The sequence below is a fragment of the Pleuronectes platessa genome, chromosome 8, assembly GCF_947347685.1.
Source record: "Pleuronectes platessa chromosome 8, fPlePla1.1, whole genome shotgun sequence".
In the NCBI taxonomy this organism is placed as follows: domain Eukaryota; kingdom Metazoa; phylum Chordata; class Actinopteri; order Pleuronectiformes; family Pleuronectidae; genus Pleuronectes; species Pleuronectes platessa.
In genome coordinates this window covers 25,099,301-25,112,143 of record NC_070633.1, presented here as the reverse complement: position 1 = coordinate 25,112,143, position 12,843 = coordinate 25,099,301, and the positions used below count along the sequence as shown (strand labels likewise).

General features: G+C 44.1%; 1 protein-coding gene across 2 annotated transcripts in view; it reads left to right on the top strand.

The window, feature by feature from the left end:
- Positions 1 to 11,251: 11,251 nt before the first annotated feature.
- The window catches only part of pdgfc (platelet derived growth factor c), a 45,368-nt gene continuing 43,776 nt past the window's right edge, over positions 11,252 to 12,843 (top strand). For both annotated transcript variants that reach the window (XM_053429597.1, XM_053429596.1), the window contains exon 1: positions 11,252 to 12,239. In XM_053429597.1, the coding sequence (XP_053285572.1) occupies positions 12,062 to 12,239 (178 nt within the window). In that variant the 5' untranslated portion in view covers positions 11,252 to 12,061. The remainder of the gene's footprint in view (positions 12,240 to 12,843) is intronic.

Sequence of the window (12,843 nt, the reverse complement as noted above, 5' to 3'; positions counted from 1 at the left end):
AAACAATTATATTTTGGACTCGTCTCTGTTTGCATTACGTGGGAGGATATCAAATCGAAGCCATCAAAGCCAGGTACAACCATAAAACAACTGTACATTGTACAAATGACCACCTTTACTCGTGAACAGAGCAGTTTAGCGGTTCTTGATAGGGGGCCATTAATCATGGAGCAGCTGTAGTACCTGTGTGAATTATCCGCCCATCAAGGAAAGTGTCCCTTTCATTGCACAGGTACACGGAGACCAACAGCGAAGCTCTCCCTCCTCCATCCTCCTGCCACCACCCCCCCCCCCCCCCCCCGCCAGGCATAACTGTATATTAACTGAGAGTGTTTATTGTCTAGACAGAGACACTCTCTCTCTCTCTCTCTCTCGCTCTCCCTCGCCTCCTCGTGGCCTTGACCCAGTAACTCCCTGTCTGCTCGGCTCCCCGCCTGCCCATTGATCATCATGTTCCCCAGTACAAATCGGCCCCCCCGCTCCGCTCGGCTCCGTTTGTCTTCATGCAAACGCCCCACTTTGCCCGAAGTGAGTCGACATCGCTTTATCGATTCTGGGAGAGTCCAGCGAATGAACATGGGCGGTTTGGTTTGAGCGCTTTCACTCAGTAGGAGGAAGTAGGGGCAACATAGAGCCACGCTGACCCACACACATCAGAGTGCAACAGCTGATGGTGATGCTGACTGTCTGACCTATAATGTCCCATCTTGCCTCAGGCTGTTCTCTATAAGACAGCTCCAGTCTCTGACCCTTTGCTCCTGGTAGAAGGGAGAAGAAGGATCCAGTGGAAGCCTGACGCTGTACTGAAGAAATCAGTGTAATTAGGAACACTCAATTATTAATGCGATATGACGCACCGCACATTATGAGACTAATTCCCAAAGCCTCAGTGCAGTTCTCCAACACCAGACACACGTCTAGAAACTGATCAGATTAACCAAACAAGGACATTCCCTCAAATTCTTGCTCTAAATTGTTTTAGAAACCTTTTGTCCTTTTGTCTGAATCTCAAAACTAATCACTTAACAAGATTTATCCTGCGATGCCGTCCTTTCTCTGGGTGACATTGTGTCCTGAAGTTTATACATTCTGATCACTTCTGAGGCCTGGTTTTTTTTCCCCGGGGAGAACAGCAGACGTCTCTTGGATGAGAGGTTTAATATCTAAGATGTCCAGTCGCAGACCTGTAGAGATAAAACCAAGCCATAATACTTTCATTGTTGATGTTGAATCCTGAGATTTGCAGCAATTTAAGTGGCACTTCTTTTATTAAAGATGATCTACAAATAGTTTATAATTATTTATAGTGTATATTGGATGAGAGACGGGATCACCTGGAGCCAAACCACTGTCAATTCACATTCACATCTACAGACAGTTCAGAGTCTCCAATTAACCTGTACGTCTTTGGAAGAGGGAGGAGAATATTAACACTCCTGAACCAAGAACCCTCTTGCTGTTAGACGAGATGCAGGTTTCACCCTGGACAGGTCACCTGTCAATATCCATTAAATAACATTAAAAAGAGTTATGTCTGAATGAAAAGTGCCCTGAGAGAAGTTCTGTCTTGATTTTGTGCTGTAGAAATAGAACTGACCTGATGTGAACCACTTAGGTCACTAAACCGATTCCTGCTCGGCTGAGACCGTGTCCATAAATTGACCTTGGCTCTAACTGAGTCAACCGTGTGTCACCACTGGAGGAACATTGTCCTCATTTTGTTTTACTGCTGGCGAAGTTAAAACTGCAGAGGCATCGTTAGAGTCGAGCAGCTGACGGTGACTCAAGACGCCTTTTATGGTCCGAGGGTCCGAGGTCGAGAAGTAGTTCTGCTCTGACCACGTTAGTTCACTGCAGCTGGGAATCTTGTTTTTTAAACTCTGGTCGATTCCTGACACAGTCGAAAATGTTCATATCATTATTTGGGTGTTTGGGGTTCGAACTCAGTCAGTCTGTGTACCGAAGTGTCGCTGAGCAAGATACTGAACCCCACCTTGCCCTTGATGGCTTAGAGTGTTTAAGTGATGTGTGATAGAGAAAGTGCAGCACGTAGATTCTAAAGACCAAAGCTCTTTATAGTACAGTTTATATTCAATTCAATTGTATTTGTATAGCAACAAATCATAATATACATTATCTCAAGGCACCTTACATAAATGGTCGAGAAATAAACATTTGTTCGAGAAACCCAACAGTTCCCACCATTCACACACATTTATACTGTGTGGGGATCGAACCGCCGGCCTTTTGGTTTGTGAACAGCCGCCTCTCCCTCCCGAGGCGTGTGAATAGGAAGAACTAAAGCATTTAGAGAGGTCTGAAGACATTTACAGACCATTTAAGCCATTTGACGTAGATGTGATGTGTGTGAAAACATTAATGATTGATTAAATGATTGAGATAAAAAAAGAGCCCACAATCTAGTTGATATTAAAACAACAAAGCTCTATATGTCATATAAATAACATTTGCCACTCAGGATTTTATTTTTAGCTCGAGTCAACGTGATTTATTGCAGAACACGACATCCTCACAGTGTAATAACACAGGAGGTCAGGCCTGCGCTCCGCTCATCAACACACGGAGCTTCCTCTCGCTTCCAAACAACCCGCGTGCACACCTTGATTCTGCAGAACCGACCGGAGCTCGCTCCCACAACCTGTGGCTGCGCGTCGCATCGAGCTGCTCGGAACAAGTGCAAAGTAAAAGTAGCGGAGTCGAACCTTCAGCAGCAGCAGAGGAGGGAGAACAACACGGGAAAAACAGCGACCACCATGACAGCCTGGGTGGGGGGTGGGAGGAAGATGCCAATACATATGGGCGCGAGCGTGCATCCCCCCCACCCCACCTCTCGAAGGGAGCGCGCGTAAACAACATAAATAACGCGAAAGTGCTCGATGGCAGACGGTGCCAAACGGTGTCACTCACCTTTCCACCGTGTCACCTGTTCGGTTCCTGCAGGGAAGCGGAGCCGCCTGCGCGGATCCAGCGGTTAACAGAGCCGCGCGCACCGCTCGCTCTCGCGCTTCTCCATCCTCATCCTCCTCTCCCTCAATGGGTTCAATGGCAAAGAAAGAGAAAAGTTACATCTCGGCAAATTTCCAATTTTTGTTTATCCTTTTCTGCTGCTGCTTCTTCTTGCTCTTGTTATTTTTAGTGCATCAGTGTGTGTCAGTGTTTGTGTGTTTGTGTGTGTGTGCGTGCGTATGTGTGTGTGTATATATGGCTGCTGCCCTTTGCGCCTCGGATGCCCAAGATGGAGGCGTTTGCGTGTACCTGTCATGCAACATGCGCAGTAGCGGCTGCTGAGGAGCCGGAGAGCATCAGTCCTCCCATCAGCACCACGGACAGCCGCCTCCTGCTCCTCCTGCTCCTCCTCCTCTTCTCCTCCCGCCTCCTACAGCAGCCACAGCCACAGCCGCGGCTCCGCACGTGACGCGGCGGTGGGTAAATGAAGCGCACCCACCCACCCATTCATTCATGTGACGGCAGCATAACGCTTCAGTATTTATGGGATGTACTTAGCGGCAGCGGAAAGACGGTGGAGGCTGTAGAGGCCGTGATAAACATGATGGATGGAGAAGGCCCAACGTGTTCAGAGCGGCCATTGATGTCTCTGTTTCATTCGAGGTTGATTATGATGCATCAGGAAATGTGAAATGAAATATGAATAACAGCTTTGGAACAGTGTACAGTTAACAATTCAGTGCTGTAGACATAATTAAGAATAGACTGAAGACACATTTTATCCACATGGTAGCTATTATTATTATATTGCACATTACTTTGGTCATCTGTGAATAATTTCAAATGTGCTATATTAATAATCTTAATAGGACCGACACATTTTGGAGCATGATGTGATATATAATTTGATGTACAAGCATAATATTGTTATAAAAACGTTAAATAAAATACATTTGTGTGGTTGGACTATAATAAATTATATAAAATATAATGATAACTGGGTCCTACTGCTGTGTTTAGAAAAACAAGGACATTCAGAAGAGCTGCACCTCCACACTAACAACTGGATGAGGATAATGTAATATGATCAAAAGCTCCTGAAGTGTCTCCACTGTTTCAAAGGTCAACTGATGAGATGCAGCTTTGAGTCTCTGTGTTAAATATGCTTCACTCTGGGAGGATATCAGGTTTAATATTGACCCCTTTGTTTACATTCGATGAACAGATGTGAGCCACTGAATGAACAACCTGGAGCATGTGTGTGTGTTGGCACAAGATCAAACATACAAATCCATCACATATCGAAACTTTACACACGTTCACATCATTGATTTTCAGTTTGCAGGGTGTAAAGTTATGTAAGGCTGCATGGATACGACTCGCGGCAGATGATTGACGATCCTCTTTGCTCTCGTGTGCAGAGCCGAGCTTTCTGCTGCTCAGCTTTCGGCCGTATATCACCTCTGCTCCAGAACTGTAAAGCTGAACGCTCGACAAGCAACACAACAGGTAGAAATTTATAGCTTTTTCATGTACAGGTCCATTTGGAGACACTTTTGGGGCCATTACATTCGATACATCGTCTTCTTTCAGATGATAGTGGAATGAAAACATCTATATCACACACTTAGGTGTTTATTTTAACGCACTTTTTCCATCTGCATTTGTATATTTCACTAACAGTACACATCTTTAAAGGCTGTTTTCTCAAAATATATGTTTTTCTCATTCTCTGAAGCAGGAATCTCTACTTCTTCCATTTCCCACGTCCTCTCCTTCCACAGAGCTTCAAGACAATCGCTTCTGCAGGTTTCGGTTCAGTCGTATCTAGGATGTGGATGGAGGTTTGTATTTAAGCGCTACCACTTTAATATTACTTATGTGTGTGTTTTTTTAATAAAAGAATCATTTGAAGATTGGAGATTGGATCTGGACACGGTAGATGTCAGAGCCCTTATCGGCTCAGCTTCCTGGAACAATCTCCTGGACTCAGTCTTCCAGCCTGTTCACACCAATTCATCCCTCTGAATTGTTTCTATATTAAATACCTAAAAAGCTTCTGAGTCCACAGTTCTCTCAAACTCTTGACAGACTTAATTAAGGGGGTGATGATGGAAACGACTTTTAACATTTCTTATGTTCCCTGTCTCATTCACTTCTACAAACCACATCATTCTCCTGGATTTGGTTGTGGTCATAACTTTCCTGCGTAAAGATCTTTTTAATTTAAATGTCAGATGTGTTTGTGTCATTTTTCATTTGGTTGAAAACACGCTGGGAGAAATGAACAGGAAGCCCGATGTTATTTCTTTCTTCTCCTTTCTTTCAGTGAAATAAAATCCAGCGCACAAGCAGGAGTGAGCTGATTTTTCTTTCTTTTCCCACAATTTTGATCCATATCTCATTCATCACTGTATGTCAAACAACTTGGGAGGCCTCGGCGTAATGATCCCTGTGGTATAATTTTGACTGACATGGCATGCCATTTCCATACACAAATTAATCGGCACCACATGCATAGAGATTAATGATTTATGTCACAGGGCACGGTTCTGCCGTTACAATCAGGAGGCGAGGCCGTCGAGCACAAGGATCCTTTTGTGTTGTCTGGAGAAATGCTCGCCGGTTGGCTCCGAGCCAAGTGCGATGGACAACTATGTGCCATTCCAGAAATATGTCAGGCTGGATTGAACCAATCTGCTGTGGTATTATACCTGGCATGCAAACCACATTTCTGCTACTGCTGCAGCCAGGAAGGGTTACGCTCGTTTTCAAATTCTTATTCAAATGAAAATGAAGCTTTTGAACAACTTGTGTGTGTGTCTTTGTGTGTGTGTGTGTGTCGTTTTAATTCACAAGTGATGGTCGGTTGTTTGAGCTTCGAGGACGTGACTTCAGATCAGCGACGAGATAGACGACTTGGAGGAGGGAGAAGCAAAGAGAAGCTGCCAGACGGAATTCATGTAAATCACCCAAAGATGGAGATGAAACAAAGGGCTGACCGACAGGGAGGATTTGCAAAATATGTGCATATGTGATATATTTTCAGTTCTGCATGTGCAAAGTCGATTTCATCCTGGATTTGAAGTGATTTTGATGAAGAGACAAGTTCTACACGATACAGAAACAAAAAGCACAAATGGAGATAATAAAGAAAGTGGAATGGCCCTCAGGAGATCACATACAAGACCCAACCAACCCCCAACATGCAATCAAGCTGCACCAGATTACAAACACTCTTAGACATCAGTTCCTTAAATATTCCTGTTTATAATTTCCAGAAAAATCTGCAAAAACAACATATCTCGCAGTCTTTCTTGAAATTCCAAAAATATGCCTCTTTGCCCACATTGGACCCAAAAGTTTATGAACTTCCACCAAGTTTCAAGAAAATTAGTAGTTTATCTTTATTTCTGCTGACAACAAACAGCTGCCTGGAGGCAATAAAAAGAAAATAAAGTTGGGATGAATAACTGTAATTTATGAGTGTCATAAATGTGTGTGGTTGTCTGCAGCATTAACTTCACGATGAAGATGAATCTTGAATCTTTAACAAGTCTTCGTTTTGCTTTGATGCTTCTCTCTCGTCTTACTTTAAAATGTGCAAATGAAAGAAATCAAACCCTTAGTTGTAAAATAATTAACTCCACTGACTCGAGAGGAAAAGTCCTTTATTTTCTGGATCAATGTCCTGATTGCATCGGCACAGTGACACAGTGACACGTTCAATTACCGACCTGCTCCTGTAGTTGCTGAGTTCTCCCTTTAGTTATTGACAGAGGTCCCCCCCCCCCTCTCCTCCACTTTATACAGTGCTTCCTGTGTCCAACCTGTAAACATGAATGAACCAGAATTAACATTACTGTAAAAATGAATCGCTTTAACGTAGCACATACTTCTGAATCATCATACTTCATACTTCTGAAACATCATCTGTCTTCAACACATACTCCAGGTGCTTTGTAAATTCAGAAGGTCGGAGTACAGACGTTGCCGCTTCACAGATGTTCACCGTCATACAATCCATCACCGAGCAGCGGCAGCTTCCAGTACAATACCGTCCTGATGAAGTCTGGCAGTGGAGTCGATTTGACCTCTGGATCATTAAATAAGCAGATTGTCATAATGGAAACTGAGTCTCTCCCGACAGCAGATGTTCACGATGAGCAGGATTACCACGACGGAGGCATCGGGCCAGGGAGCTGATGGGCAGCGGGGATCCTCCCCCCGGTGCTTTTTGGACGTGTCTCAATTCCAACATGAGGAGGGGAAATCCTCAAAGAGCAGAAAACGACACGTTCGACCATTTTCAACGGGTTTTTGCTGGAATTTATCGCAGAGCTGCAGTGTTTTGCTTTCATCAGAGGAGCTCCTGAAACTTTGAAACCCGCTGGAGATCAGATTTTCTCTCTCTGCTCAGTTAATATTTCATCTCGGCAACACAATGGGTTCAAATCAGGTTCGTTGCCTTTGCCGTCACGGTGCAGACGTCCTCCGGCAGCAGGAGTCCGTCTCGTTTCCAGAGCATCAAGCTGTGATGAAACAGAAAAGTAGATTTCAGTCGAGTTTAGTTCAGGTTCTGATGTGAAACACAAGCTGCAGATTAATGAAATGAATAAAGGTTTTTTCGGACATGAGTGTTATTCAGCTTATCTCAATTGTAGGTACAACACTGCAACTTCACAAACAACACAACACCCTTCACTGACGAGTAAAGATACGAGACAGACAAACGTCCAAAAGGCCGAATGATTGTTAAAAGTCAGAGAGCCGATACATCTTTAACCCTCCCAAGGATTTCAAAATAAGAAAGAATAGTTGGTGAAATGTAATTTGCAGATAAACGTGCATCTATTAAGTTAGTCTGACTGTGTGTCACTCAGAAAACAGGCAGCCAATCAGGAGAGAGGCTCAGAGATGGAACAAAATGTCCCATCTGTGTTGGAGCTCCAGAGAAAAGCACGAGAGACGAGAAGTAAAACTATGAGGAGATGGTTTTTGGTTCTTAAAATCACATTTGTCCTCAAGCTTCAAATACAACACAGGAACATTGTTAAGTCTGGAACCTTTAACTCTTTCAACTCGGCCTCCGTGAACTCTACACATCGTCAGAACGTTACCAGAGTGGTTCCTTATGTAGTTGACACATTATTTGTATTTTCGCCTTCTCAGTGGATTTGAAATGAAGCCTTCAGGATGTGACTGAAGTGTCAACTTTCAGCTTTAATGCAAATAGTGAAAAATATCCTAATCCCTCCATTTTCATAGGCTCACCGACCAACAGCTAAGTACTTTATCATGATGTACTTTATTGTACTTTGTCCTCAATTTAGATCTACTTGTCAACGGTAGATACTGATTGTGTTTTCTCATGGAAAATATACGACGATATGATGCAATGTTCCAGATTAAACTGATCATAATAAGCTCCAACTGAGTAACCTGGGTAAAAATAAAACACTACAATATAGATATATAAATACATATTTTGTCGTACTGATACTTGTCTGTCACTGCAGAGAAGAGATGACGCTCCTTAATGAAAACTTTTGATAGGTTTGTTAGTGGTGTTGATGACTTTTATTACCTTAGATCATTTAGTTCTTCACGTTATAACAATCAAGCAATGTGACAGGTCTCCTGAGAAGACATTGAACAATTCAGTTGAGCACAACAGATCAGGGGGAAAAAGCATGTTCCATATTTAATAAATAAGTTATTATTATAGGATGTATAATGAATGTGAACCTCTTTGGTGCACAGCTCAATCTGAGAAGCAGCATACAATCTGAACAGTAAGCACAAAGCAGTGGCACACCTCTCTGTGCTGTGGTGATGAATTAGAGCTGGAAATCAAATATGCACGAAGATGAGCGCTCCGACTCCCAGTGACTCTCAACACGATACGCACATTAGAAGATGGTTGGGTGGATGAAACCATTAGGAGACAACACATTCATGTTTTTATTTTAGTCGAATCACATGATGAAATAGGTTTCTCCTCAGTTCAGGCAAGAACCGAAGCAGGCCAGCAAGTGTTAAGGTGGGCACCCACCTCGCTGTAGCCCTGAGGGGCACCACCAGGGGGCTCTGGTTTCAAAGCCAAGTGCAGCCAGGGGCAGTTAAACTTTCCCATCCAGCCTATAACATTAGAATGTCATTGATATATAATGTCCACATGCTGAAGGAGGACACAATGATAAGGGCTCATCAGGACTTCAGTTTCTTATAGATTGTGAGAAAACTTCAGTAAATTCTTTCCAAATTCCTTCGTTGGCACTTTTCCCACCGGGACTCAAACCACAGAAGACCCCACAGGACCACACAGCAGCAAACTACTGCTGCTGCTGTCACAGGAGGTTTTACCATCTTAATGAAGTCATCTCCCCGGCCTTCTCTTCGTCAAGGTGCCATAATGAGCTGCAATCTAGATTTAGCAAACATGTCCTCTCCCCTGTGTTTCTTTTCATTTCACCTGGAACAAAACCGCAGACGCTGTGAGAGACGAGTTGTGTAACACAGAGTGTTTGGGAGACGGCATTTGTTTGTTTGACAGTATCTGTCCCAAAAAGGCAAGCACGTCTAATGGGATTTTGCCGTGAGCCTACGACTGTGAAGTCTCTATTGTATACATTTCCATCTCCAGTCTGCGGACGCAGAGTCCTCCTGGCTGGCATGTCTCTGTGTGTTAGCCGTGACCCAAAAGGTCTGCCTTGTTTCTAATTTCCTCTGTTTATTATATTTCTTTGTATCAAAGCCTCCAAGTTTCACAGGACCACCGTGGAAGCGGCAATCAAACGTGGACAACGAGACAAAATACCCCGATTTTTACAGACAAAACCTCAAGGGCCGAAGGAGTGTGTGTGAGTGTGTGCAAAAGGGAGAAGGATTCCACAATGTGAAGTGCTGACATCTGCTGCAGGCCCTTGCAGGGCTGGAATGTGATACTCTCCTTTACACAAAGGGCCTTGGCCCTTGCAGCAGGCACAAGCAGACCCCTATATGCCCCTCTCCACGGGGGCAACACACGTATGAAATGACTGTACCAGTGCCCCATGCCTCCTTTTTCCCAGCCATTAACTTTGATTAAAACCACAGAAGCCTCCCCTCATACCTTGATGCTGGGGAGATGTCTGCTCTGCACTTTCTTTGAGGTGGTGGTTTCTGAGCTATGTGAGACCGGGGGTGAATTGCTGCAGCATTGCATCATGTGTCTGGCTCAATGGTTTCAATATGTCTCCGGCTCTCCTTTGATTGTTGTGTCTGTGCTGCTGCAGACGGACCATTCGACTGGGGGATACACCAGTGCACTTTGCCAACAACAGGGATGGGAGGAACCACATGAAACGCTGCTGATGAGGTACAACCGTGCGCCGGGGAGAAAGGAAATTGGGAACAGGAGGGAGTATTGTTCCAAGTGGTGTCTCTGCTTTGATATGACAAATTGAGGAGCCCTTAAACATTTCCGTCCACAGAAACATTCCGGCAGAATGCACAACAGCCGGTTAGAGGAGTCTTGTGTGGGAACACACTCATCTTTCATCTCTCTATTGGGGAAATGATTCAAGGCTCTAAACAGTCGCTCCGCGGCTAAAACAAGCTTACATAGACATATTTGCTTATGGAAACTTCCCTTTTGGATCATAAAGGTCCCAATGTGGATGTAATCTGTGGATTTCTTTGTTTAACCACGTATGAATTTGATGAACCATGAGACTCTGGGCAGAAAAAAGTGAGAGGACCACAAGGGGCCACAAAACTGTTGGCACAGAAGATGGTATGTTACAGAAAGAATTCTGTCATATCAATTGTATTTCCATAAATCCTCAAAAGAATATAAAAATGATATCAATAAAAATGAACGCTAGTAGTTTTTGTGCTGGAAGATGTAGAAAGGATGAAAAAAGATATCCTCTAAGAAAAGCCGTGAGGCGACAAGATGGGACACAATATGATATGATTCAATAATCCTTTATTGGTTCTTACATTTGGAAACTGCTTCTCAAATAACTATTAAAGTTCAATATTTGTCAAAAGTGACAAATTCAGCCACCATAGAATAAGATGCACTTGTTTTTATTATAATTATTATTAAATAATACTGAGATAATTTAACTTTTTAAAGTTTGGTGTGCTAAATTACAAAGGTTTAGAATTTGTCTAGATCTTATCGTTTTCTTATCTGGTGTTTGAGTGTTAAATGTTGTGTTCTACTGTGGAGGATCAGTCTGTGAAGTCGCTTCATGGAATCACATCGTCTTCAGTATTTGCTCTGAGCTGCTTCTCTGTTCTCTGAAGATGCTGCTGACGCTTCTCCTGCAGAACAGTTTCTGACTGTGTGTGTGAACCGCCTCATTGGACCAGGCAGCAGCGGAACAGTTAACATCCCGGGGAGTTTCCTCGGCTGTGAACTTCTACTTTATGCACAGCACCTGTTGTGCCGTCAGTCTCCAAAAAACCCAACCCCGGTGTCGTGCAGCGATATTTCATCTGCGTCGTCTCCAGCGAGTTATGACTTCGAGCCCTCGCCAGACAACAGAACTCGTCTCGCTGGTGTGAATGGTTTCTGGGTACACACCGTATCAGGTTGCTGGACTCTCTCTCGCCCCGCATCTGCTCTGTGTGTGTGTGTGTGTGTGTGTGTGTGTGTGTGTGTGTGTGTGTGTGTGTGTGAGGTTTTGCTGTAATGCGTAAAGATCTGCGGGGGATTTATCCAGACGGAGGCGAGTACGCACCGCGGACGCACGCTTCAGCCAGAATGCGTGTGTGTCTCCAAACGATCTCCTACCACAGATGATCTGCCTGCGTGTGGACGAGCACACAACTAATTCCAGGATTATCTTCACTTAAAAAAAAAAAAACTTTCTCTAACTCAGTGTACCAACTTTTCGCCCGAAACCAACAGGTGCGCACTTGCTTTGCGCAGCAGCGTCAGGGTCTGGGAGCTTTGGAGGAGGCTTAGTCTTGATTTAAAGAGTGAAAACCGAAAGAAATCACTCTCTCCGGGACTGGTGATTAAGATTATGTGGATTCTACTTTGCTTCTATCGTCTCCAAATGTGTCCCAAGCAGCACTGGTGTCCTGCGAGCGACCCATGTGCGTGGTGATCCAAACCATCCCGTCTACAGCGCCCTGCGATCGCCAGCCACCACTCATCCAAATGATCCTTCCATTCTTTTTCCTCCTTGCATCGCTTCTCCAACATTATGGCTCGGAAGCTGAATCAAGTCATGTCACCAAGTTTCACCTTCCAAGCATAAAGGAGCAGAACGGTGAGTTTTCAGCGCGTTTGGTTTTTCTTCACCAGTCAAAGTTAAACATGAACTTGTTAAACTCATCACAATGTTTTCACTTGGCTCGGATCCATTCTTTATGGAGAGAACACATCTTGCTTGAGTTTAAACTGCAATGAATGAGCGTTTCATTCATTCAACCGCCGGATAGGAAGTGCAAAATTACCTTCTTTTTTTCTGCTTTACCTTTAAAGGCTTCTCGTGTATGTTTAAGGGGGAAAACCCTCTGAAATTTCAGGTCCCCCCAGGGAGAGCTTTTTCCCTGTGATCATTAAAAAAAAGGCTCCATTCATGCAGCAGTCGTTCCGGGCGATGTCATTCTGTTGCCCTCTGAACTGCACTGAGCTGCACTATCAAATTCACAGACCCTGGGTCTGTTAATGTTTGATGACACGTCCAGGTTATGGGCTGAAGCTGATCTGTCTCCATCTATTTTCTGCTTGGAGCTGGATGAGTAAATAATGACCCTCCGGGGATCTCTTGCCATCGCGGCTTATTGGCAATCGAGTTCTTTGTGGTTATAAGTGTGTGTGTGTGTGTGTGTGTGTGTGTGTGTGTGTGTGTGTGTGTGTGTGTGTTTGTG